Source organism: Macaca thibetana, chromosome 6 (genome assembly GCF_024542745.1).
Source record: "Macaca thibetana thibetana isolate TM-01 chromosome 6, ASM2454274v1, whole genome shotgun sequence".
In the NCBI taxonomy this organism is placed as follows: Eukaryota; Metazoa; Chordata; class Mammalia; order Primates; family Cercopithecidae; genus Macaca; species Macaca thibetana.
In genome coordinates this window covers 49,841,157-49,867,441 of record NC_065583.1, presented here as the reverse complement: position 1 = coordinate 49,867,441, position 26,285 = coordinate 49,841,157, and the positions used below count along the sequence as shown (strand labels likewise).

At 39.5% G+C, this 26,285-nt stretch overlaps 1 protein-coding gene across 2 annotated transcripts in view; it reads right to left on the bottom strand.

Moving 5' to 3' along the window:
- Positions 1-26,285, bottom strand: part of MEIKIN (meiotic kinetochore factor) — a 140,003-nt gene that overhangs the window by 3,491 nt on the left and 110,227 nt on the right. For both annotated transcript variants that reach the window (XM_050792843.1, XM_050792844.1), the window contains one exon: positions 8,343-8,469. In XM_050792843.1, coding sequence (XP_050648800.1) covers positions 8,343-8,469 — 127 coding nt within the window. The remainder of the gene's footprint in view (positions 1-8,342; positions 8,470-26,285) is intronic.

Here is a 26,285-nt window from a genome sequence, read left to right as displayed (position 1 = left end):
AAATGTTTGTGCTTACTGGAATCACTTTCAAAATGCAGGTTCCTGTGCCATCTCTAGAGACTGTAGTTTACCAGGTCTATAGTTATTCTGGTGGAGGTGGTCAGAAGGACCATGCTTTGAGAAACCTTAGACTAGATGTTTTCTACAGCCTCCTTTATCTGGCTGTCACTATTCCAACGACTTACCCACACCACCTCCTCTATCACATCTCTTTGGTTCACTTTCAACATTGTTTTTTCTTTAATCAGCATAGTGCCAGTTATTAATGAACAAAAAGTATACTGATCACAGTCCTAGACTGAAATTCAAAGTGCATTTCACCCTGTAGTCCTGATTAGATTACTGCCAAAATAGCTAAAACTTTAAATGCCAGGACTAAAAATAGGCTGCTGCATGTTTAAAATAACATGATCACTAGTTAGCTTGGCACTTTGCTATTTTTACTAAAGGAAAGAGACAAGTGGCCAGAGGTTGAAAGGGAAACAGGAGGCAGCTGTTATGATGAGAGCCTAGAAAGAGGCCAGGAGATGGCACCATTAGTTCATTACTTCAACATTAATGGGGAGGGGAAGTAAGGGCAGTTATCTCTATAAATTAAACTGAAAAACTTCAGTCTGAACACTCAAAAGAACCCCCCAGACACACTTTAGTTCTGATTTGTTGCATACTTAAGTCCAGAATTTTGACAATATCTAATGTCAGAAACTAATATGACAAGCCAAAAAGATAAAATTAAAAGTGTTTTTAGTGTTATTTGTAAACTTTTTTTTTTTCTTTTTTTTATTTTTGAGACGGAGTCTCACTCTGTTGCCCAGGCTGGTATGCAGTGGTGCGATCTCAGCTCACTGCAACCTCTGCCTCCCAGCACCTGCCACTACTCCCAGCTAATTTTTGTATTTTTAGTACAGACAGGGTTTCACCATGTTGGCTAGGCTGTTCTCGAACTCCTGACCTCAGGTGATCCACCCACCTCAGTCTCCCAATGTGCTGGGATTACAGGCACGAGCCACCACGCCTGGCCAACTTCTTTTTTTTGAGACAGAGTCTCGCTCTGTTGCCCAGGCTGGAGTGCAGTGGTGCGATCTTGGCTCACTGCAAGCTCTGCCTCCCAGGTTCATGCCATTCTCCTGCCTCAGCCTCCCGAGTAGCTGGCACTACAGGTGCCCGCCACCACATCTGGCTAATTTTTTGTAGTTTTAGTAGAGAGGGAGTTTCACCGTGTTAGCCAGGATGGTCTCAATCTCCTGACCTCCTCGTGATCCACCCACCTCGGCCTCCCAAAGTGCTAGGATTATAGGCATGAGCCACCACGCCCAGCCCAGCCAACTTCTTCTTAAAGTATAACAAATACACAGAAATGTACACATATGTACAGCTTGATAGGTTTTCACAAACACAACATACCTGTGTAAACAGCACTGAGATAATGAAACACAATGTTACCGGCACCCTAGAATTCCCCCTTGTAATCTCTTCCAAGTAATGCCCCCACTCCAACAAGGGCATCCACTATCATGATTTCCATTATAATTTAGTTTTGCCAGGTTTTATACTGTATGTGAATAATATTAAATATACTCTACTGGGTCTGGCACCCTTTGTTAAATGCATCATTATGTGTGTAATTGTGTATATAACATGTAATATGTAACAGTTGCATATTTTTTTTTAAACATAACTTTATATTGTTGATTTTCACTGCTATATAGCACTCTAATGAATGAATATACCATAGTTTATCCATTTTGCTTAATGGGCATTTGGATAGTATCCAGCTTGAGGCTATCATGAACACTGATGCTATTAATATTCTAGTAAATATTTTTTGGTGACACATATATACATTACAGTTGGGTATATTCCTACAACTGAAATTGGTGGGTCTCCAAAGGCTTTCCACCTTTGTAATTTCCAGAGGTCAAGTAGTATAAGGGACATCCCTATTAAGGTGAAGAATGAGGTATTGCATCTGGCACCTCCTATAACCAAAAGGGAGACACAATGCCTAGTCAGCTTTTTTGGATTTTGGAGTTAACATATTTTCTCATTTAGGTGTGCCACTTCAGCCCACTCACTAAATGACCTAAAAAGCTGCTAGATTTGAAGGGAGGCCCAGAACAAAAGAATGATCGCAATAGGTCGAGGTTGCTGTGGAGCTGCTCTGACAATTGTGCCAAATGATCCAGCAGATCCAACGGTGCTTGAAGTGTTAGTGGCAGATAGAGACGCTGTTCGGAGCCTTTGGCAGGTCTCTGCAGGTGCATCACAGGGTGAACCTTTAGGATTTTGGAGTGAAGTCCTTCCATCCTCATTGGAAAACTACTCTTTTGAGAAACAGTTAAGCCAAACTTTAGTAGCAACTAAGCACTTAACCACAGGCCATCAAGTTACCATGTGACCCACGCTGCCCATCATGAACTATGTGCTATCTGACCTACCAAGTCATAAAGTTGGTGTTAATGGCTGCACACCATTATCAAATGGAAGTGGTTTATGTAAGATTGAGCTTGAGCAAGCCCTGAAGTCATAAGTAAGTAACATGAGGAAGTGACCCAAATGTCCATGGCCCCTACCCTTGCTGCATTACCTTTTTTCTCACTGCCTGCGCTGAAGATGACATGAGGAGTTCTCTACAATCAATTGACTGAGGAAGAGAAAACTCATGTTTGATTTACAAATGGTTCTCTATGATATGCAGGCACTGCCTTAAAGTGGACAGTTAGAGCACCTACAACTTCTTTCTGGGACATTCCTAAAGGAAATTGGTGAAGATAAGTCCTCCCAGTGGGCAGAATTAAGAGGAGTGCACCTGGTTGTGTGCTTTGTTGAAAGGAGAAATAACCAGATGTTTAACTATATTCTTTCTCTCTCTCTCTCTCTCTCTCTCTCTCTCTTCTGATGGAGTCTTGCTCTGTCACCCAGGCTGGAGTGCAGTGGCCCGATCTCAGCTCACTGCAAGCTCCGTCTCCCAGGTTCACGCCATTCTCCCGCCTCAGCCTCCTGAGTAGCTAGGACTACAGGCACCCGCCACCATGCCTGGCTAATTTTTTTGTAGTTTTAGTAGAGATGGGGTTTCACCGTGTTAGCCAGGATGGTTCTGATCTCCTGACCTCGTGATCCGCCCATCTCGGCCTCCCAAAGTGCTGGGATTACAGGCTTGAGCCACCACACCTGGCTGATGTTTAACTATATTCTAGAGTGGTAGCCAATGATTTGGCTGTATGGTCAGGGACTTGGAAAGAACATTGTATTAGTCAGGGTTCTCTGAAGGACAGAACTAATAGGAGATATATATATACACACACACACACACACACACACACATATATATGTATGTATATACACACACACACACACACACACACATATATATATATATATAAAGGGGAGTTTATTAAGGAGTATTAATTCACATGATCACGGAGTCCCACAATAGGCCATCGGCAAGCTGAGGAGCAAGGAAGCCAGTCCAAGTCCCAAAGCTGAAGAACTTGGAGTTCGATGTTAGAGGGCAGGAAGCATCCCGCATGAGAGAAAGATGTAGGCTGGGAGGCTAAGCCAGTCTAATCTTTTCACATTCTTCTGCCTGCTTTTTATTCAGGCATGCTAGCAGCTGAGTAAATAGATGGTGCCCACCAAACTGAGGGTAAGTCTGCCTCTCCTAGTCCACTGACTCAAATGTTAATCTCCTTTGGCAATACCCTCACAGACACACCCAGGAACAATACTTTGCATCTTTTAATCCAATGAAGTTGAGACTCAGTAATCCATCATAAGTGGGCTGAAAAATTTGAGAGGAGGCATTGGACGGACCTTTTTTTTTTTTTTTTTTTGAGACAGGATCTCACTCTATTGCTCAGGCTGAAGTGCAGTGGCACAATTACAGCTTACTGCAGCCTCCACCTCCTCGGGCTCAGGTGATCCTCCCACCTCAGCCTCCCAAGTAGCTGGAACTACAGGAGTGCACCACCACACCTGGCTAATTTTTGTATTTTTTTGAAGAGATGGTTTCACAATATTGCCCAGGCTGGTCTCAAACTCTTGGGCTCAAGCGATCCACTTGCCTCAACCTCTGAAAGTGGTGGGATTACAGGCATGAGCTATCACACCCGGCCAGGACAGACCTCTCTCAATGGGAAAAAAAAAGAAAAGAAGAAGGAAAGAAAAGAAGGATGTATCCCATAAAATTCTCACCAAAGGTGGTCTTAGCAGAGGAGGATTTTAATGATGAAGAGAATATAGGATAATCAAGTCTGTGGAAACCAGTCAGTCTCTATTCCAGCCACCTCTGTCAGAACAGGGCTGGGGAAAGAGGCTAACTGGTATCCTCTTTGCTCATGGCTCAGGAACAAAGTGGCCATGGTGGCAAGAATGGAGGTCATACATAGGCTCAGCAACATGGATTTCCACTATCCAAGGCCAACCTGGATGCCACTGCTGAGTGCCCAACCAGTCAGCAGCAGACAACAACACTGACTCCAAGTATGGCACTATTTCTCTGGGTGCTCAGTCAGCTTTGTAGTTGAGTACATTGAACTACTTCCATCATGGAAGGGGTAGCATTTTGTTCTTACTAGAACAGAAATTCGATACAGATTTGCCTTCCCCATACAAAATTCTGCCAAAATTGCCATCCACGGTTTCACGGAATGCTTTACCCATTGTCATGATATTCCATACAACATTGCTTCTGATCAAGGAACTCACGTCACAGCAAAATAATTGCAGTATGAGTCACTGCTCCTGGAATTCACTGGCCTATGTTCCCTATCATGCTAAAGCAGCTGGCCTAATAGGATGATGGGATGGCCCTTTGACGATTCAGTTATAGCACCAGCTAGGTGGCAACAACTTGCAGGTAGGGCAGAGATCTCCAGAGGGCTATATATATATTCTCTGAATCAGCATCCAATAAATGGTACTTTTTGCCCTCCATAGTCAGGAATCAAGTGGTAGAAACAAAAGTGGCACCATGCATTATTAACCCTGGTGATCCACTAGCAAAATTTATTCTTCCTGTTCTCATAATTTTATGCTCCACTGGCTTAGAGGTCTTAGTTCCAAAGGGAGAAATTCCTCCACCAGGAGACTAATTCCGTTAAACTGGAAGTTAAGACTGCCCCCAGTCACTGTGGAGTTAACAGGCTAAGAAGGGACTTATGGTGTTGACTGTAGCGACTGATCTGGACTACCAAGGGGAATCTGAACTACTACTCCATAATGTGGTAAGGAAGAATATGTCTGGAATACAGGGGATCTCTTAGGGTATCTGTTAATTTTATCATACCCTATGATTAAGGTTAATGGAAAACTACAACAACCCAATCCAGGCAGGACTACCAATGGCCCAGACCCATCAGAAATAAAGTTTGTGTCACTCACTAGGTAAAGAACCATGAGCATCTGAAGTGCTTGCTGAAGGCAGAAGGAATATGGCATGGGTAATGGAAGAAGGTGATTATAAATACCTGTTACAATCACCTGATTAGTTAGACAAGTATCTTTGTTTTCTTCTCTCTCTTATTTCTTTATCATATAATGTGAAATGTACTAATAACAGTTAACTTTATATCACAGTTTTTAAGTTGCAGGATAGCAAGAAGAAGGGTGAACATTGCCTGAAACTTTGTATCCTCTAATGGGGAAAGGGTTAGCACATTTTCAGTTTTATGCAGGACAGTTGTAGCGTGTTAGGCAAAAGTATGACTTTATTATTATCTTTATTTAGAGACTAAATATGGTTTAAGGAGATGCAAATGGATGCGTAGTTGATAAGGAATGTGCGGTGATGGTTAGTTGTATATGACAACTTGTCTAGGGTGTATTACACAATTATTCAATTAAATACTAATCTAAGTGTTGCTGTGAAGGTATTCTGTAGAAGTGGTTAATATCTATAGTAGACTTTATATAACCTTTAAGGAGATTATCCCTGATAATATAGGTGGGCCTCATTCGATCATTTGAAAGGCCTTAAGAGCAAAACTGAAGTTTATCTGAACAAGAAGAAATCTATCTGTAGACTGCATCATCGGCTCCTGCCCAAGAGTTTCCAGCCTGCCATACAGTTTTCAAACTTTCCCAGCTATACTTATACAGCTCCATAATTGTATAAGTCAATTCCTTGTTTTATTCTCTCTGGAATGGTAATTAGCATACATTAGGCCTTATTATATCCTCTATAACTTTCAACCTCTCTTTAATATTTTCCATATATATATATGTATATATAATTGGCTCTTTTTCTTTGGTAGGATCCTGACAAATACAGGATCTTGCTATTCCCTACCACTATGCTGATGTTATCAGAGATAGAGATAGAAAGAAGTCAATTATGTGCTTTCTCCTTGAAAACTTCATAACCTAAGGAATATGAAATATGAAAAGTCAGCACCATAAATTAGGTCAGGTAGCGATATATTATTGTGATGGTCAATTTTAGATATCAGTTTGGCTGGAATAAGGGATACTCAGAAAGCTGGTAAGGCATTATTTCTGAGTAGATCTGTTTCTGTGAGGATGTTTCCAGAAGAGACTGGCATTTGAATCAGTGAACTGAATAAAGAAGATCTGCCCTCACCCAAAGTGGTCAGGCACCATTCAACTGGTTGAGGACCAGAATAGAAAAGGCAGAGGAAAGGCAGATTTACTCTCTCTTCTGGAGCGAGGACATCCATTTTCTCTTGCCCTTGAACCTTAGAACTCCAGGTTCCCTGGCCTATGGATTCTGGGAGTTGCATTGCAACTCCCCAAGTTCTAAGTCCCTTGGACTTGGACTTAGTGATGCCACTGGCTTCTCTGGTTCTCCAGCTGGCACATGGCACGTCATAACCACATTAGCCAATTTTCGTTAAAAATCCCCCTCACTGGCTCGGCATGGTGGTTGACACCTGTAATCCCAGCACTTTGGGAGGCCGAGACAGGTGGATCACGAGGTCACGAGATCGAGACCATCCTGGCTAACACAGTAAAACCGCATATCTACTGAAAATACAAAAAAAAAAAAAAAATTAGCCGGGCATAGTGGTGGGTACCTGTAGTCCCAGCTACTCGGGAGGCTAAGGCTGGAGAATGGTGTGAACCCGGGAGGTGGAGCTTGCAGTGAGCTGAGATCGTGCCACTGCACTCCAGCCTGGGTGACACAGCAGGACTCTGTCCAAAAAAAAAAAAAAAAATCCCCTCTCATATATCTCTATCTCCGTTAGGTTCTGTTTTTCTGGAGAACCCTGACAAATACAATTATTAAGTATCAAATGAGTAGCACTGAATTGAGTATTCAAGGAACTTGTGAAAAAGAGAGATCTCTGTAGACTTAGAGAATGCTCAGGGCAGGTACTGTGGAGGAAATAAGTACAAGAATTAAGAATGGACATCTTGGTTCAATTGAAGCTGTACATATCTAACTAAATTTCAATTGCTTCATTGGCTGTTTATTCATAAAAATTCCAAAGTGCCACTGAGTAATTAGACGTTCTAGCTTAAGCATAGTGAGGGGAGATGTTAAGCCTTCTAAACTTAAAAACAAAAACAAAAACAAGAAAAAACAAAACAAAACAAGAAAAAACAAAACAAAACAAAAAAAACACTGCATTTGGAGTTTAGAAAGCTTAAAAGACTGAATTCCTCTCTACCACTTGGAAGAAGTATGATCTTGGACAAATTCCATACTACCTTAAATCTCAGAGCCTTAATACATAAAATGGGAATAACAGTACACATCTTATCTATTATAAAGTCATAATGAGAAATACATGAAATATAAGGTTCTTAGCACAGTGCCTTTCACAGAGGAAGTACTCAACCAATATGAGGTGAATGCAAAAACATCTCCACATCTCTAAAAAGAATGCTACTAAAATTGAAACCAAAACAATACTAAATTTCACATAACTATAAGAGGAAGTATCCTGGATAAATAGATTTTACATCAGTGTCATATGCTAATTTTTCAAAAGATAAAGTATCTGTCTTTAAAAAAATTATTTTACTCTGGTTCTGGTTCTGAAATCTGACCAGACTTTTTTTTTTTTTAATGAAGAGACAGACAGTGTCTCCCTCTGTCACTCAGGCTGTAGTACAGTGACCTGATGATAGCTCACCATAACCTTGAACTCCTAGGCTCAACTGATCCTCCTACCTCAGCTATCCAAAGTGCTGGGATTATAGGCATGAGCCACTGAGTCCACCCCTGAACAGGCTTTTATAATTTTACCATTTCCACTTTGTGCAAGAACTCTTAGAATACAATTTATATCTGAATTTCCTGTGTACATAAGGCATTTTTAATGAAAAAAAAGTTCTCTATCATTCAAAAAGTATGCTCTGCATTCATACTACAGTACCTTGAGGGATATCCTTAGGAAGAGAATATTTCTTCTTCTTTACAATAACACCTTTATTTTTCACTTGTCTAGTTCCTCCTGGTGATGCTCTAATAATACAACATATTTCTGATGCATTTGCAGGAAACTGGAAAAGAAAAAAAGCAGGTATTACATAATTCCTCCAAATATTACATTTGTATGTTGCTTTATTTCAAATGCAACTAGTCTTAATACCTGTATTTCTTAGATATTAATAATAGCAAGCATTTATTAAATGCTTACTCCACTCCTAACAGTAATTGGTTTTAAAAATATGTTCATTTAATATTCACAAAACCAAGCAAGGCAGATTATATTATCTCCATTTTATAAATGAGAAAGTTTCGGAGAGATTGACTTACTTAAGGATAGGGAGCAAGTAATGGTAGAGTTGAGATTCAAGCATGCTGAAGTGGGAGAGAAAGTTTGCATGATTTATTGAGTTAAAACACAAATTTAAATTTAACTGAGTTAAACACTAAATTCCTTAATTTTTTACCTCAGGTAATTCTGACAATTTCCCATCAGGCAGATAGTCTCTGGAATAAAAAAATACTGGCTGGGCACGGTGGCTCATGCCTGTAATTCCAATACTTTGGGAGAACAATGCAGGAGGATCCCTTGAGGCAGAGGCAGAGGCTGAAGCAGAGGCAGAGGGGGAAGGGGAGGGAGAGGAAGATGGTGAGGGGGAGCAGGAGAGGGAGTGGGAGGGGGGAAAGAAAGGAAAGAAATGCCTTATCTTTCAGAAGTGACATGTCTTGTTTTTTAGAATTCAGAAGCAGAGATGTATTTATCCAGGGCTTCTGTTATTTTAAATAAAGTCTATATAGAAACTTATGTAATTTTTTTTTTCTTTTTTTTTGAGACAGGGTCTCTTTCTTTTGCCCGGGCTGGAGTGCAGTGGCGTGATCTTGGCTTAAAGCAACCTCTGCCTCCCAAGTTAAGTGATTTTCGTACCTCAGACTCCCAAGTAGCTGAAACTACAGGCATGCGCCACTACATCTGGCTAATTTTTTTGTTTTTAGTAGAGATGGCGTTTTACCATGTTGGCCAGGCTCGTCTCTAACTTCTGACCTCAGGCGATCTGCCCGTCTCGGCCTCCCAAAGTGCTGGGATTACAGGAGTGAGCCACCGTGCCCGACCAGAAACTTCTTATGTAAATTTAAAAAAATATTTTTTAAGTTTTGTAAGTATATAGTAGGTATATATATTTATGCAGTACATTATATGTTTTGGTACAGACATGCAATGCATAATAATCACATCTATGGAAAATCAGGTATCCATCCCCTCAAGCATTTATCCTTTGCATTATAAACAATCCAATTCATTATTTTTAAATGTACAATTTTAAATACCAGACTTTTATAATTTTACCATTTCCACTTTGTGCAAGAACTCAGAATATAATTCATAACTGCATTTCCTGTGTACCTAAGGCAGTTTCCTATAGGGCCAGCAAATACCAGGTCTTATTCATTCTTTCTATTGTTTTGTACCCATTAACCATCCCCACCTACCCCCACCAATCCCCACCCCCAGCACTCAGCTATCCTTCCCAGTGTCTGGTAACCATCCTTCTATTCTCTATCTCCATGAGTTCAATTGTTTTGATTTTTAGATCCCACAAATAAGTGAGAACAAGTGATGTTTGTCTTTCTGTGCATGGCTTATTTCCCTTAACATAATGACCCCCAGTTCCATCCATGTTGTTGCAAATGACAGGGTCTCATTCCTTTTCATGGCTGAATAGTACTCCATTGTGTGTAAGTATCACATTTTGTTTATCCATTCATCTGTTGATGGACACTTAGGTTGCTTTCAAATCTTGGCTACCGTGAACAGTGCTGCAACAAACATGGGAGTGCAGATATCTCTCCGATATACTGGTTTCCTTTCTTTTGGATATATACCCAGCAGTGGGATTGCTGGATTGGTAGCTCTATTTTTAGTTTGTCTGTTTGTTTCCCCAAGACAGAGTTTCACTCTGTTGCCCAGGCTGGAGTGCAGTGGCGTGATCTTGGTTCACTGCAACCTCTACCTACCAGGTTCAAGCAATTCTCCTGCCTCAGCCTACCAAGTAGCTGGGATTACAGATGCACACCACCATGCCTGGCTAATTTTTGTAGTTTCAGTACAGACCGGGTTTCACTATGTTGGCCAGGCTGGTCTCAAACTCCTGACCCCGTGATCCACCCACCTCGACCTCCCAAAATACTGGGATTACAGGCATGAGTCACCGTGCCTAGCCTATTTTTAGTTTTTTTGAGGAACCTCCAAACAGTTCTCCATAGAGGTTGTACTAATTGACATTCCCACCAACAGTTTATAAGGGTTCCCTTTCTCCACATTCTCACTAGCAACTGTTATTGCCTGAGTTTGGGATAAAAGCCATTTTAACTGGGGTGACATAATATCTTACTGTACTTTTGATTTGCATTTCTCTGATGATCCGTGATGTTGAACACTTTTTCATATGCCTTTTTGTAATTTGTATGTCTCCTTTTGAGAAATGTCTTTTCAAATCTTTTCCCCATTTTTGAATCAGATTATTAGATTTTTTTCCTACAGAGATATTTGAGCCCCTTTTCCCTACAGAATTGTTTGAGCTCCTGGTTATTAACCCCTTGCCAGATGGGTAGTTTGCAAATATTTTCTCCCATTCTGTGGGTTGTCTCTTCACATTGTTGATTGTTTCCTTTGCTGTGTAGAAGCATTTTAACATGATGTGATCCTATTTGTCTATTTTTGCTTTGGTTGCCTGTGCTAATGGGGTATTATTCAATAAATATTTGCCCAATGTCCTAGAGTGTTTCTTCAATGTTTCCTTGTAGTAGTGTCATAGTTTGAGGTCTTAAGGTATTTAATCCACTTTAATTTTTCTATAAGGTAACAGGTAAGGATCAACTTTCATTCTTCTGCATGTGAATATTCAGTTTTCCCAGTATAATTTACTGAAAAGACTGTCTTTCCCCAATGTATGTCCTTGCTACCATTATGGAAAATGAGCTCGCTTTAGCTGTATGGATTTCCCTCTGGGTTCCCTATTCGGTTCCATTAGTCTGTGTGTCTCTTTTTATGCCAGCACCATGTTGTTTTCATAGCTCTGTAGTATAACTTGAAGTAATATCATTCTTCCAGTTTTGTTCTTTTTGCTCAAGATAGCTCTATTAGTCCATTCTCATACTGCTATGAAAAAAATACCCCAAATTAGGTAATTTATTAAGGAAGGAGGTTTAATTGACTCACAGTTCCACATGGCTGGGATAGCCTCAGGAAAGTTACAATCATGGTGAAAGGGACACCTCTTCACAGGATGGCAGAAGACAGAATAAGTGCCAAGTGAAGGGGAAGCCCCTTATAAAACCATCAGATCTTGTGAAAACTCACTATCATGAGAACAGCATGAGGGAAACTGCCCCCATGATTCAATTACCTCCACCTGGTCCCACCTTTGACACATAGGGATTACTACAATTCAAGGTGAGATTTGCGTGGGAACACAGAGACCAACTGTATCAATAGCTTTGGCTATTCTGGATCTTTTGTGACTGCATGTAAGTTTTAGAATTGTTTTTCCTGTTTCTGTGAAGAATGTCATTGGTATTTTCATAGAAATTCCATTAAATTTGTGCATTGCATTGAGTAGTATGGATATTTTTATGATATTGACTCTTCCAATCTATGAACATGAAATATATTTCCATTTTTTTGGTGTCCTCTCCAATTTCCTTCATGTTTTATAGTTTTCATTGTACAGATCTTTCACTTTTTTGGTTAAGTAAATTCCTAGGTATTTATTTTACCTATGGCTATTGTAAAAGGGATTACTTTTTAAATTTCTTTTTCAGATTGTTCACTGTTGGCATATAGAAATGCTACTGATTTTGGTATGTTGATTTTGTATCTTGCAACTTTCCTGAATTTATTTATCAGTTCTAATAGCTTTTTGGTGGAATCTTCAGGTTTTTTCAAGTATAAGATCATATTATCTGCAAACAAAGATAACTTCTTCCTTTCCAATTCAGATGCCCTTTATTTCTTTCTCTTTTCTGACTCCTCTAGCTAGGACTTCCAATACTATGTTGAATAACTGGTGAAAGTGAGCATCCTTGTCTTGTTCCAGGTTTTTTAAAAAAAAAAAAGGCTTTCAGTTTTTTCTCATTCAGTATGATACTAGTCGTGCATCTATTATGTATGGCTTTTATTATGTTTGACAGAGCAGAAGCACCATCATCTCAGACAAATACCGCCACTTTAAGTTCCAGCTACCTTTCTAGCCTCATGCATTTCAAGGAAATCATTTCTATTCTACCTACTAGCAGCCAGAAAGAGCAGACAGTAAAACACAGATAAGACAGCTCCCACACAGAGGGAAATGGGGGGGGAAGTCTCTTGGGTAACTGCCAAACTTCACCCTCATACAATGGGCCCCAGTAAAACAGTGGGCCTTAATAGGCACATTCCTTTCCCTGCAGGTGCACTAAGACAGGGAAGCTAAAAGCAGACTGGGGGCGTTGGTGGTGGGGAGGTATGCCTGCAGCTGCAGAAAGATGTATGGGAACACACACACAACTCTCCCTCCCAGATAAGCACAACAGGCCAGGCGTGGTGGCTCATGCCTGCTATCCCAGCACTTTGAGAGGCCAAGACGGGAGGATCAGTTGACGTCAGGAGTTCAAGACCAGCCTAGCCAACATGGTGAAACCCCAACTCTACCAAAAATACAAAAATTAGCCAGGCATGGTGGTGCATGCCTGTAATCCCAGCTACTCTGGAGGCTGAGGCAAGAGAATTGCTTGAAACCCTGAGGTGGAGGCTCACTTCCAGCCTGGGTGACAGAGCTAGAAGCTAGACTCCATCAAAGAAAAAAAAAAAAAGGCACAACAGAGAGACACAGAAGCAATCCAAGCTTCTAATAAACTCTCCCACTCTGAATCCTTAAAAACTCTTAGTCTATAAGACAGTGTGCCTCTGACCTAACTCGGCCAGAAGGCTCCTCTCAGGTTTGTTTTCCTAAGATAAACCTGCCTTGACTGGAAAGCTACCTTTCTTGTTTCTTTCCTTTCTTTAATTCTTACAGTGTTGAGATATGTTCCTTCTATGCCCAGTTTTTTTATTGTTTTTATCATGAAGGGGTATTAAACTTTATCACATGCTTTTCAGCATCAATTGATCATATGGATTTTGTCCTTCATTCTGTTGACACAAAGTATCATGTTGATTGATTTGCATATGCTTAACCATCCTTGCATCCCTGGGATAAAACCTACTTTGTCATGATACGGTTTTTATTTATTTATTTATTTATTTATTTATTTATTTATTTATTTGAGATGGAGTCTCACTCTGTCACCCAGGCTGGAGTATAGTGGTGTGTTCTCAGCTCACTGCAACCTCTGCCTCCCAGGTTCAAGTGACTCCCCTGCCTCAGCCTCCTGAGTAGCTGGGATTACAGGTGTGCACCACCATGCCTGGCTAATTTTTTTGTATTTTTAGTAGAGACAGGGTTTCAGCATGTTGGCCAGGCTGGTCTCCAACTCCTGACCTCAGGTGATCTGCCTGCCTCAGCCTCCCAAAAGTGCTTGGATTACAGACGTGAACCACTGTGCCTGGCTGATAAATGATCTTTTAAATGTATTGTTGAATTTGGTTTGCTACTATTTTGTTGAGGATTTTTCCATCAATATTCATCAGAGATACTGGCCTATAATTTTCTTTTTTTGAGGTGTCTTTCTCTAGTTTTGGTATCAGGGTAATTCTGGTCTCACAGAATGAATTTGGAAGTATTCCCTCCTCCATTTTTCAGAACAGTTTGAGTAGGATTGGTATTAGTTCTTCTTCAAATGTTTGGTAGAATTCAGCAGCAAAGCCATGAGGTCCTGGGCTTTTCTTTACTGGCAGACTATTATGGCTTCAATCACATTACTTGCCATTGGTCTATACAGGTTTTTGATTGATGGTTCAATCTTTGTAGGTTCTCTGTGTCTCAAAATTTCTCCATTTCTTTTAAATTTTCCAAATTATTGGCATATAGTTGCTCATAGTGGCCACTAACGATCCTTTGAATTTCTGTAGTATTCATTGTAATGTTCCTTCTTCATCTCTGATTTTATTTACTTGGGTCTTCTTTTTTTCTTAGTCTGGCTAATGGTTTGTCAATTTTGTTTATCTTTTCAAAATACCAACTTTTTGTTTTGTTGATCTCTTGTATTGTATGTTTCTTCAAATTCATTTATTTCTGTGCTGATCTTTATTATTTCTTTCTTTTACTAATTTTGGGTTTGCTTTGCTCCTGCTTTTTCTAGTTCTTTAAGATGTGTCGTTAAGTTGCTTATTTGAAGGTTTTCCTCTTTTCTGATGTAGGTACTTACAGCTCTAAATTTCCATTAGTACTGCTTTTGCTGTATCCCATAGGTCTTGGAATGTTGTATCTCCATTATTATTTGTTTCAACAATATTTTCAATTTCCTTCTTAATTTGTCATTGACCACTGGTCATTCAGGAGCATACTGTTTAAATGCCAGGTGTTTGTATAATTTCCAAAATTCCTCATTATTGATTTGAAGTTTTACTCCATTGCAGTCAGGATAGATGCTTGATATTGTTTCAATTTTTTGAGTGTTTTAAGACTCATTTTGTGACCCAACAAATGGTCTGTCCTTTGAGAATGATTCATGCATTGAGGAGAAAAATGTGTATTCTGAAGCCACTGGTTAAAATGTTCTATAAATATATATTAGGTCCATTTGTTCTACAGTGCAGATTAAGTCTGATGTTTCTTTGTTGATTTTCTGTCTGGGAGATCTGTCCAATGCTGAAAATGGGCTCTTTAAGTCTCTAGCTGTTGTTATATTGAGTTCTGCCTTTTTTTTTTTTTTTTTTTTTTTTTTTTGTGAGACAAGATTTACTCTTTTGCCCAGGATGGAATGCAGTGATCCAAACACAGCTCACTGCAGCCTCAACCTCCTGGGATCAAGCAGTCCTTCCACTTCAGCCTCATGTATAGCTGGTGCCACCATGCCTGGCTTTTTTTTTTTTTTTTTTTTTTTTTTTGGAGACATGGGGTCTCACTTTGTTACCCAGGCTGGTCTCAAACTCCTGGGCTCAAGTGATCCTCCCACTTTGGCCTCCCAAAGTGCTGAGACTACAGGCATGAGCCACCACACCCAGCCTCTCTCTTTAGCTCTACTAATATTTCCTTTATATATCTGGGTGCTCCAGTGTTAGGTGCATATGTATTCACAATATGCTCTTACTGAACTGACCCCTTTATCTTTATGTAATAACCTGCTTTGTCTTTTCTTACAGTTTTTGCCTTTAAATCTGTTTTGTCTAAGTATAGCTACTTTTTTTTTTTTTTTTTTGGTTTCTATTGGGATACAATATCTTTTTCCATCTCTTTATTTTCAGTTTGTGTGTATCTTTATAGCTGAAGTGTGCTTCTTGTAGGCAACAGATAATTTGGTCTTGTTTTCTTTCTTTTTTTTTTTTTTAATCCATTCAGCCACTCTATGTCTTTTCATTGGAGAGTTTAGTCCATTTGCATTCAATGTTGTTATTGATAGTTAGGGACCTACTGCTGCCATTTTATTATTTGTTTTCTGGTTGACTGATGGTCTTCTCTTTCTTTTTTCCTTCCTTCCTGTCTTCCTTTTAGTGAAGATGATTTGCTCTTGCAGTACACTTCAATTTCTTGCTTTTTATGTTTTGTGTATCCGTTGTATGTTTTTTGATTTGAGGTTACCATGAGGCTTGCAAATATTATAACTATTTTAAACTGATGACAACACTGATTTCATAAACATGCAAAAATAATATTAAAACTCTATACTTTAACTTTGTCCCCTCGCTTTTTAACTTTTTGTTTTTTCTCTTTATGTCTTATTGTACTGTCTATGTCTTGAAAAGTTGTAGTTATGATTTACTGGTTCACTGATTAGTCTTTCTCCTTAAGTCAAGAGAAGTTTATACACTGTGATAACAATGTTATACTATTCTGTTTTTCTCTCTGCTTACTATTACCAGTGAGTTTTCTACCTTTAAATGATTTCTTATTGTTTATTAATATCCTTTTCTTTCAGAATGAAGAAATCCCTTTAGCATTTTCTGTAGGACAAATCTGGTGTTGATGAAATCCCTCAGCTTTTGTTTGTCTATGGAGATCTCTATTTCTCCTTCATGCTTAAAGGATTTTTGGACAGATATACTATTCGAGGGTAAAAGTTGTTTTCCTTCAGCACTTTAAATATGTCATGCCACTCTCTCCTGGCCTGTAAGGTTTCTACTGTAAAGTCTGCTGCCAGATGTATTAGAGCTTCATTTTATGTTGTTTATTTTTTTTTTTCCTTGCTGCTTTTAGGATCTTTACTATATCCTTGACCTTTCAGAGTTTGATTATTAAATGCCTTGAGGTAGTCTTCGGATTAAATCTGCTTGGTGTTCTACAAACTTCTTGTCCTTGGATATTGATATCTTTCTCTATGATTGGGAAGTTCTCTGTTATTATCCCTTTAAATAAACTTTCTATCCCTATCTCTTTCTCTACCTCCTCTTTAAGACCAATAACTCTTAGGCTTGCCCTTTTGAGGCTATTTTCTAGATTTCGTAGGTGTGCTTCATTTTTTATTCTTTCTTCTTTTGTCTCCTCTTTGTCTTTTCAAATAGCCAGTCTTAAGCTCACTAATTCTTTCTTCTGCTTGATCAGTTCTGCTGTTAAGAGACTCTGATGAATTCTTAAGTAGGCCAAATTGCAGTTTTCAACTCAGGATTTCTGCTTGATTCTTTTTAAGTATTTGAATGCCTTTGTCTAATTTACCTGATTTCTAAATTCTAAATTCTGAATTCTAAATTCCTTCTCTATGTTATCTTGAATTTCTTTGAATTTCCTCAAAACAACTATTTTGAATCCTCTGTCTGAAAGGTGATATTATCTCTATTCTCCTGGATTGGTCCCTGGTGTGTTATTTAGTTCTGGTGAGGTCATGTTCTCCTGGATGATGCTGGTGTTTATAGATGTTCATCAATGTATGGGCATTCAAGAATTAGGTATTTATTATAGTCTTTACAATCTGGATTTGTTTATGCCTGTGCTTCTTGGGAAGCTTTCTTAGATATTCAAGGGACTTGGGCCCCAAGTAACACTGGTTTTTGCAGACTTGCAGCAGTACCACCTTGGTAGTGTTGGATAAGACTTATAGCAGTACCACCTTGGTAGTGTTGGACAAGATCTGGAAAAATTATCTGGATTCCTAGGCAGAGACTCTTGTTCTTTTCCCTTACTTTCTCCTAAACAAATGGAGTCTCTATCTCTCTTTGCTGAGCCACCTGGAACTGAGGGTATGATGATGCAAGCACCCCTGTGACCACCACCAATGAGACTAAGCTGGGTCAGACCTGAAGCCAGCACAGCATTAGACCTTGCCCATGGCCTTTCCCTTCAGCGTGGTGAGTTCCCTCAGGCCCCAGGCTCTCAAGGATGAACAAGCAACCAAAAACTATCAAGAATAAAATTCAGGTCAGGCGCGGTGGCTCACACTTGTAATCCCAGCACTTTGGGAGGACAAGGTGGAAGGATCACTTGAGGCCAGGAGTTCAAGACCAGCCTACGCAGCATAGTGAGACCTGACTCTAAAAAAAAAATTAGAAAACTTAGCCAGGTGTGGTGGTCCACATCTGCAGCCATAGCTACTCAGGAGGCTAAGAGAGGAGAATCACTTGAGCCCAAAAGTTGAAGGTTACTGTGAGATATAATCCCACTATTGCACTCCAGCCCAGGTAACAGAGAGAGACATCCTGTCTCAAAACAAAACAAAACAATAACCAGGAACGGAAAGAAGATTTGAAAAAGAAACAACCAGAATTTCTTGAAACGAAAAAGTTTTTGAAATAAAAAATTCAGTGAAAGGCTTAAGAAGCAGAGTAGATAGATAAAGAGAGAATTACTAAAGAAATTGTCCAGACTATAACAAATAAACGAACAATATTGAACAAAGGTTGAACAATATGGAGGACAGAATGAAGCCTAACATATAATTACCATTCCAGAGAGAATATAATAAATAATAGCTGAAAAATTTCCCAAATTGATGAAAGACATAAATCCACAGATTTAGGAAGCCCAATCCCAAGAAAAATCAGAATTTACAAAGAACAGCAAACAAAATTAATAATCAAGCCAGGTGCAGTAGCTTACACCTGTAATCCCAGTACTTTGAGAGGCTGAGGTGAGAGGATTGTTTGACTCCAGGAGTTCAAAACCAACCTGGGTAATATAGGGAGACCTCATTTTACTAAAAAAAAAAAAAAAAAAAAAGCTGGGCATGGTGGCATGCATCTGTAGTCCCAGCTACTTAAGAGGCTAAGGTGGGAGGATCACTTGAACCCAGGAGGTCAAGGATACAGTGAGCCATGATCTTACCACTGCACTCCAGTCTGGGTGACAGAGTGAGACCCTGTCTTAAAAAATAATCATCATCATCATCCACTTATGTACACATTCCAGTAAAATTATAGCATACCCCAAACAAAGAGACCTTAACAAAATCCAGTAACAAAAGATATATGTGTCAGGCCCCAAGACCACCCTCAGGCTCGGTGATTTGCTAAGACTCATAGGATTTAGAAAAGCTGTTTTACTCAGGGTTACAGTTTATTACAGCAAAAGGATACAGATTAAAATTGGCAAAGGGAAAAGACATAGGGCCAAGACAAGGAGCAGTTGTCCTACAGTGGAGTCACATGATCAGCACTTAATTCTCCCATGTGCAAAAGGGAAGCTCAGTGAGCCTTGAGGTCAGGGTTTCTATTTGGGGTCAGTCACACAGGCATGTAGTTCCTTCATGACAGACCTCAGCTACTCAGCCCCCAGAGGTCAAACAGACATAGAGTGGACCAAAACCTCAGGCATCAAAAACAAGTATTTACCATAAACCAAATTGTTTGCATAAACTACCTGACAAGGCCCAAGACTTCAGGCATACAGACATTCCTAAGAAGCAGAACACTCCAAGGACTCAGAGGTTATCTCCCAGGAGCCTGGCCACAGGACAGTCCTAAGGACCTTGGGAATGTGCAAGCCTGCTGAGTTAACCCTTTCCTGCATATACTTTACAAGGCAATGACAATTATACTATTAGGACAACTGTAACTGCCACATGTAAGTCAAAAGACAGTGGAATGACACCATCAAAGATCAGAGAGAAAATGACTGTCAACTTAGAAATGTGTACTAAGAAAAACTATCTTTCAAGAATAAAGACAAAGGCATTTTGTTAAACCTAACACAATCTACCACCAAAAATCTTCACTAAATGAACTAATCTAAATGGTGAATTTTTCTTGTTTTCTTTTTTTTTACTAGAGATAGGGTCTCGCTATGTTGCTCAGGCTGGTCTTGGACTCCTGGGTTCAAGGAGTCCTCCCCCTTGGCCTCCCAAAGTGCTGGGATTGCAGGCATGAGTCACTGTGCCTGGCCTAAATGGTGAATTTCAAAATAAAGAAAAATGGCCTGAGATGACTGTCCTAAGAGGCAAGAATAAAAGGTAAGTAAATTTAAATATATGTAATATAAACAAACATTGTCTAAATAATAGCAATAATGCTGATTATTATAATTCGGGATTAAAGAAAAGACAACCAAAATACTGTAAAACAAAAATATATGTTGGGAGTGGATGATTGAACTTAAAAGTATTATAAGTTCCTTATATTTTTCGCCAACAAAGTTGAGTTACTGTTTAATTTTTAGACATTACTAACTTAAATATACCATGTAAAATTTCAAGAGTAGGCATGATTGATAGGGTTTGGCTTTGTGTCCTACCCAAATCTCATCTTGAATTATAATCTAAATTATAATCCCATGTTGGAGAAGGTACCTAGTAAGAGGTGATTAGATCCTGGAGGCAGTTTCCCCATGCTGTTCTTGTGATAGTGAGTTCTCATGAGACTTGGTTGATAAGTGTCTGGCACTTCCCCTGTGCTCTCTTTTTCCTGCCACCTTGTGAAGAAGGTACCTGCTTCCCCTTCGCCTTCTACCATGATTGTAAGTTTACTAAGGCCTCCCCAGCCATGCAGAACAGTGAGTCAATTAAACCTCTTTCCTTTATAAATTACCTGGTCTCAGGTATTATCCTTATAGCAGTGTGAGAATGGACTAATACAATGCTAAGAAACAAAATAGAAAGTATGTTTCAAACCAGTAGGGGAAAGAAGTGAAATGGAAAAAGTTAATTTTTTTTTTTTTAATTTTTAAGAGTTTCACTGTGTTGCCCAGGCTAGAATGACACAATCATAGCTTACTGCAGCCTCAAACTCCTGGGCTCAAGTGATCCTCCCATCTCAGCCTTCTGAGTAGCTAGGACTACAGGCATGTGCCACAATGCCTGGCTAATTATTTTTTCTTTTGTAGAGACAGGGTCTCTCTATGTTGAACAGGCTGGCTTTGAACTCCTGGCCTCAAGCAATCCTCCAGTTTTAGCCTCCCAAAGTGCTGAGATTACAAGTGTGAGCCATCATGACCAGCCAAAATTGTTTTTTCAATGAATCAAAAATTGTTAAGAAGAAAAGGGAGGCATACAAAAAAACTAGATGAAAGGAAATAATAATTACAATCACAGAAACAAGTCCGAATATATCAATAATCACAGTACATATAAATGGACTAAATTTGAAAGTTAAAAGACAGAGCTCGTCAGACTGGAAGAAAAATCCAGCTATTTACAAGAGACGTACCATAAACATAAGACTATGAGAAGGTTGAAAATAAAAGGATAGAACAAGATATACCAAGGAAATAGGTAAAGAAAAGTAGGATAACTATATAGCAGACAAAATAGAATTCAAGACAAAAGAAAACATTATTAGAAACAGAAAGGCTTGCTAAAGAATGAAAACTGGTTCAGTTCACCAGAAAAACAACAATCATAAACATGCATGGAATAAATAAAAGAGCTTCAAACTACATAAAGCAAAAATTTATAGATCTATAGGAAGAAAGTAATGAATCTACCATCATAGTAGTGGCTAATTTCAACACATTCCTCTATGTTATTGATGGCTTAAATGATAAGCTATTAGGAAAGATAAATATTGAAAAACAGAATTAACAAGTTTTATTTAATTGACATATGGAGAATTTACCTACCAACAGTTACAGAATAAACATTACTTTCAAACACATGCAACATTTAATAAAAATTGACCATGTACTAGGCTGTAAGGCATCTATAAATATATTTCAAAAGAATTTGCCAGGCATAGTAGTGCACGACCATGGTCCCAGCTACTCAGGAGGCTGAAGTGGGAGGATCACTCAAGCCCAGGAGTTTGAGGCCATGAACATGCCACTGCACTCCAGCCTGGGTGACAGAGCAAGACCCTGTCTCAAAAATAATTAATTAATTAATTAATTAAGGTTAGAAGATGTAGTAACCATGAAATAGTGAAGTACCCAGAGAACAAAAAAAGAGCTGCTGTACATTAAAAATATTATTACATAGTACAAAAGCTTTAATATAAGATTTGTTTTGAGACAGGTCTGGTTCTGTCGCCCAAGCAGGAATGCAGTGGCATGATCTCACAATCTTGGTTCACCGCAATCTCTGCCCCCCGGGCTCAAGTCATCCTCCCACTTCAGCCTCCTGAGTAGCTGGGACTACAGGCACACACCATCATGCCCCGCTAATTTTTGTATTTTTTTTAGAGAGGGGATTTCACCATGTTGCCCAGGCTGGTCTTGAACTCCTGAGCTTAAGCGATTTGCTGCTTTTGGCCTCCCAAAGTTCTGGGATTATAGGCGTGAGCCACTGTGCCTGGCCTAATATAAGATTTGGAAGATAAAATTGAGGAAATCTTCCAGAGAGTAGAACAAAATGACAAAAGGTTTTTAGAAGAAGATAGGAAGATGAGAAGGCCAATATAGGAAGCCCAATCTCCATATAATAGATGCTCAAAAAAAGAAAGAAGTAGAGATTATCAATAAAATAATTTTTAAAATTTCCCCAAACCAAGGTGCTTATTTTTCCAAATTAAAAGAATCTACCATGTTCTAACACATTACATAGAAAAAGACTCATACTAAAGCACATTTCAAAGAATCCATACCAGGTATGCAACACTTTCTCTGACCATGATGTAATTAAGTTGGAAGTGAATAACAAATATATGTTAAAAGTCTTCATGCGCTCAGAATTTCTAAAATCCACATTTCTAAGGAACTCCTGGGTCAAACGAAGTCATAATGGAATGTAAAACTACATAAACCCAAATAATACTGAAATTATAACCTATCAAACTTGTTGGATAAAGCTAAACCAGTACTAAGCAATGTATAAAATAAGTTGAAAGAAAATAGAAGGAAAAAGTCAATAAAGATAAAAGCAGAAACCACTGAAACACATCATCATAAAATTTCAGAATATAAGGGACAAGGAGAAGATCTTCTGGCTTCCATAGAGAAATAGCTGATCATTAATAAAGGAGTAGAGATCAACATGGCTTCTCAAAGCAACACTGGAAGCTAGAACTATAATAAAGTTATGCTGAAAAAATTATAAAGAAAATTATTTCCACCTAAAATTCTAGCCAACTTAAATAATCAATCAAATATGAAGATGAAATAAAAACATTTTCGGTCACGAAAAGTCTCAAACAATTTCTGTAACATGTACCCTTTCATAGGAAGCCAATGGAAGATTAGCTCCTAGACTAAGGCAAAAAGAGAAAGCCATGGGATGGGGAAAACAGAAGACTGGCAAAGTGAGTTCCCAGGATGATGGTACAAAGAAATACTAGGATGGGGCACAGAGGGCAATAGCACCATATGGGAGAACAGGTCAGAATGCTCTAGGAGAGACTTCCTTAGTAAACTGAAATTTGTGGTAAATTTGGTGAATCTGAAGATCTAGAGAGGCAATACAGGCAATTGGCAAAGAGTTTAGGATAGACTAAACAGAAAAATAAAAAAGCAAGTGTTATGGGTTGAATTGTGTTCTCCTCCCAAAAAATATGTTAAAGTCCTAACCCCCAGTACTTGTGAAGGTGACCTTATTTGGAAATAAGGCCTCTGCAGACTTAATCAAGTTAAGATCACAAAGACAAAGGGGGAAGACAGTCATGTGAAGATGGGAGGTAGATATTGGAGTTATGCTGCCACAAGCCAAGAAATGCCTGAGTTTAACAGAAGATAGAAGAAAGTCCCTCCCCTCATGGCTGTGCCCTGCCAACACCTTGATTTCAGACTTCTGGCCTCAGGAAATGAGAGAATAGATTTCTGTTGTTTTAAGAAGCCACCTAGTTTGTGGTTCTTTGTTACAGCATCTTTAAGGCATTAATATAAGAAGTAAACAAGTTAATAATTTACTCTAGGACAAACACACAAAAAAGTGGTCACAGTTTACCATCTGCCATAAATTGGGTAGAATCTCCACTGATTTTAAGATTTGTGAGACTGGGCACAGTGACTCATGCCTGTAATACCAGCACTTTGGGAGGCTGAGGTGGGCAGACTGCTTGATTGCAGGAGTTTGAGATCAGCCTAGGCGATGTGGTGAAACCCCATCTCTACTAAAAAAAAAAAAAAAAATACAAAGATTATCCAGGTGTGCTGACACATGCCTGTAGTCCCAGTTACTTGGGAGGCTGAGGTGGGAGGATCAATTGAGCCTGGGAGGTCAAGGCTACAGTGAGCCACTATCATGCCACTGCACTCCAGTCTAGGCAACAGAGTGAGATCCTGTCTGAAAGAAAAAGATTTATGAAACAGAAAACAAAACAAACAAACAAACAAAAAAACCTTAAAGCCTATTTACATTACAAAAAAAAGTAAATTAAACTAGGCAATGATTGGAAATATAACAGAAAATGAGTTTAACACATTTTCAAAAGAAAAACATCTGCTCAGCAAGATTCTCATCTTCCTTTTGGTTATAAACTTTGTCACCTGACCACAGAAGTAAGCAAGTGACCCAGGATTAGCCAATTATAGTTTACTATTTCCCTGGCAATTGTAATTGGTCCAAAATAGAGGCATGTGGAACAGTCAAAGCTAACTGGAGCCCTTAACCAGGACTGAAAAACATACACACCTAGAAAGAAACCTCTCCCCTTCAATTTAGACTATGATAAAGTAAGCCACAAGAGATGGGTGGAAGGCTGTTTCTTGGGTGGAAGCCTGTTTCTTGGGTGGAAGCCCAAGAAAATGAAGCCAATCAAAGATAGGTTAACATTTTAAAAACAAGAACAAACAAAACCTACAAGACCTGAGGAGGACTTCGATTTTTTATTTTTTTATTATTTTTTTTTTTTTTTAGACAGAGTCTCACTACGTCACCCAGGCTGGAGTGCAATGGCGCGATCTCAGCTCACTGCAACCTCTGCCCCCTGGGTTCAAGTGATTCTCCTGCCTAAGCCTCCCGTGTGGCTGGGACTATAGGCGTGCACCATTGCACCCGGCTGATTTTTGTATTTTTAGAAGAGTCAGGGTTTCGCCATGTTGGCCAGGCTGGTCTTGAACTCTTGATCTCTGGTGATCCACCTGCCTTAGCCTCCCAAAGTGCTGGGATTACAGGTGTGAGTTGAAGAGGACTTTCTAACAAGATGCACTAAAGTTTGGATTCAACACTCTCCTTTCCATTTACATGAGTCAATAAATCTCCTTTTGGCCAGGCATGGTGGCTCACACCTCTAATTCCAACACTTTGAGAGGCCAATGCAGTAGGACTGCTTGAGGTCAGGAGTTTGAGACCAGTCTGGGCAACAAAGTAAGACCACTGTTTCAAAAAAAAATTAAAAATTAGCCAGTCATGGTGCCACATGCTTGTAGTCCTAGCTACTCAGGAGGCTGAAGTGGGGGGACTGCTTAAGCCCAGGAGTTTGAGATTACAGTGAACTATATCACACCATTGTATTCCAGCCTGGATAACAGAGCAAGACCGTGTCTCAGTCAATCAATCAATCAATCAGGAAGTCAATAAATCCTCCTTCTACACTTTTTATTTTTGGCTTACGCTATTTGAGTTTTTTTGTGATTGTAACTGTATTAGTCTGTTTTCACACTGCTGACAAAGACACACCAGAGACTGGGAAGAAAAAGAGGTTTAACTGGACTTACAGTGCCACATGGCTGGGGAGGCCTCAGAATCATGGCAGGAGGTGAAAGGCGCTTCTTACATCATGACAGCAAAAGAAAATGAGGAAGAAAACAAACGCAGAAACCCCTGATAAGCCCATCAGATCTCATGAGGCTTATTCACTATCATAAGAATAGCATAGGAAAGACTGGTCCCCATGATTCAATTACCTCCCCCTGGGTCCCTCCCACAATACATAGGAATTATGGGAGATATAATTCAAGATTTGGGTGGGGACACAGCCAAACCATATCATTCCACCCTTTGCACCTCCAAATCTCATGTCCTCACATTTCAAAGCCAATCATGGCTTCCCAACAGTCTCCCAAAGTCTCAACTCATTTCAGCCAAAAGTCCACAGTCCAAAGTCTCATCTGAGACAAGGCAAGTCCCTTCTGCCTATGAGCCTGTAAAATCAAAAGCAAGCTAGTTACTTCCTAGATACAACGGGGGTACAGGTATTAGGTAAATACAGCCATTCCAAATGAGAGAAATTGGCCAAAACAAAGGGGTTACAGGGCCCATGCAAGTCTGAAATCCAGCAGGGCAGTCAAATTTTAAAGCTCCAAGATGATCTCTTTTTGACTCCAGGTCTCACATCCAGGACACACTGATGCAAAACGTGGGTTCCCATGGTCTTGGGCAGCTCCACCCCTGTGGCTTTGCAGGGTACAACCTCCCTCCTGGCTGCTTTCATGGGCTAGTGTTGAGTGTCTGTGGCTTTTCCAGGTGCACGCTGTAAGCTGTTGGTGGAGCTACCGTTCTGAGGTCGGGAGGACAGTGGCCCTTT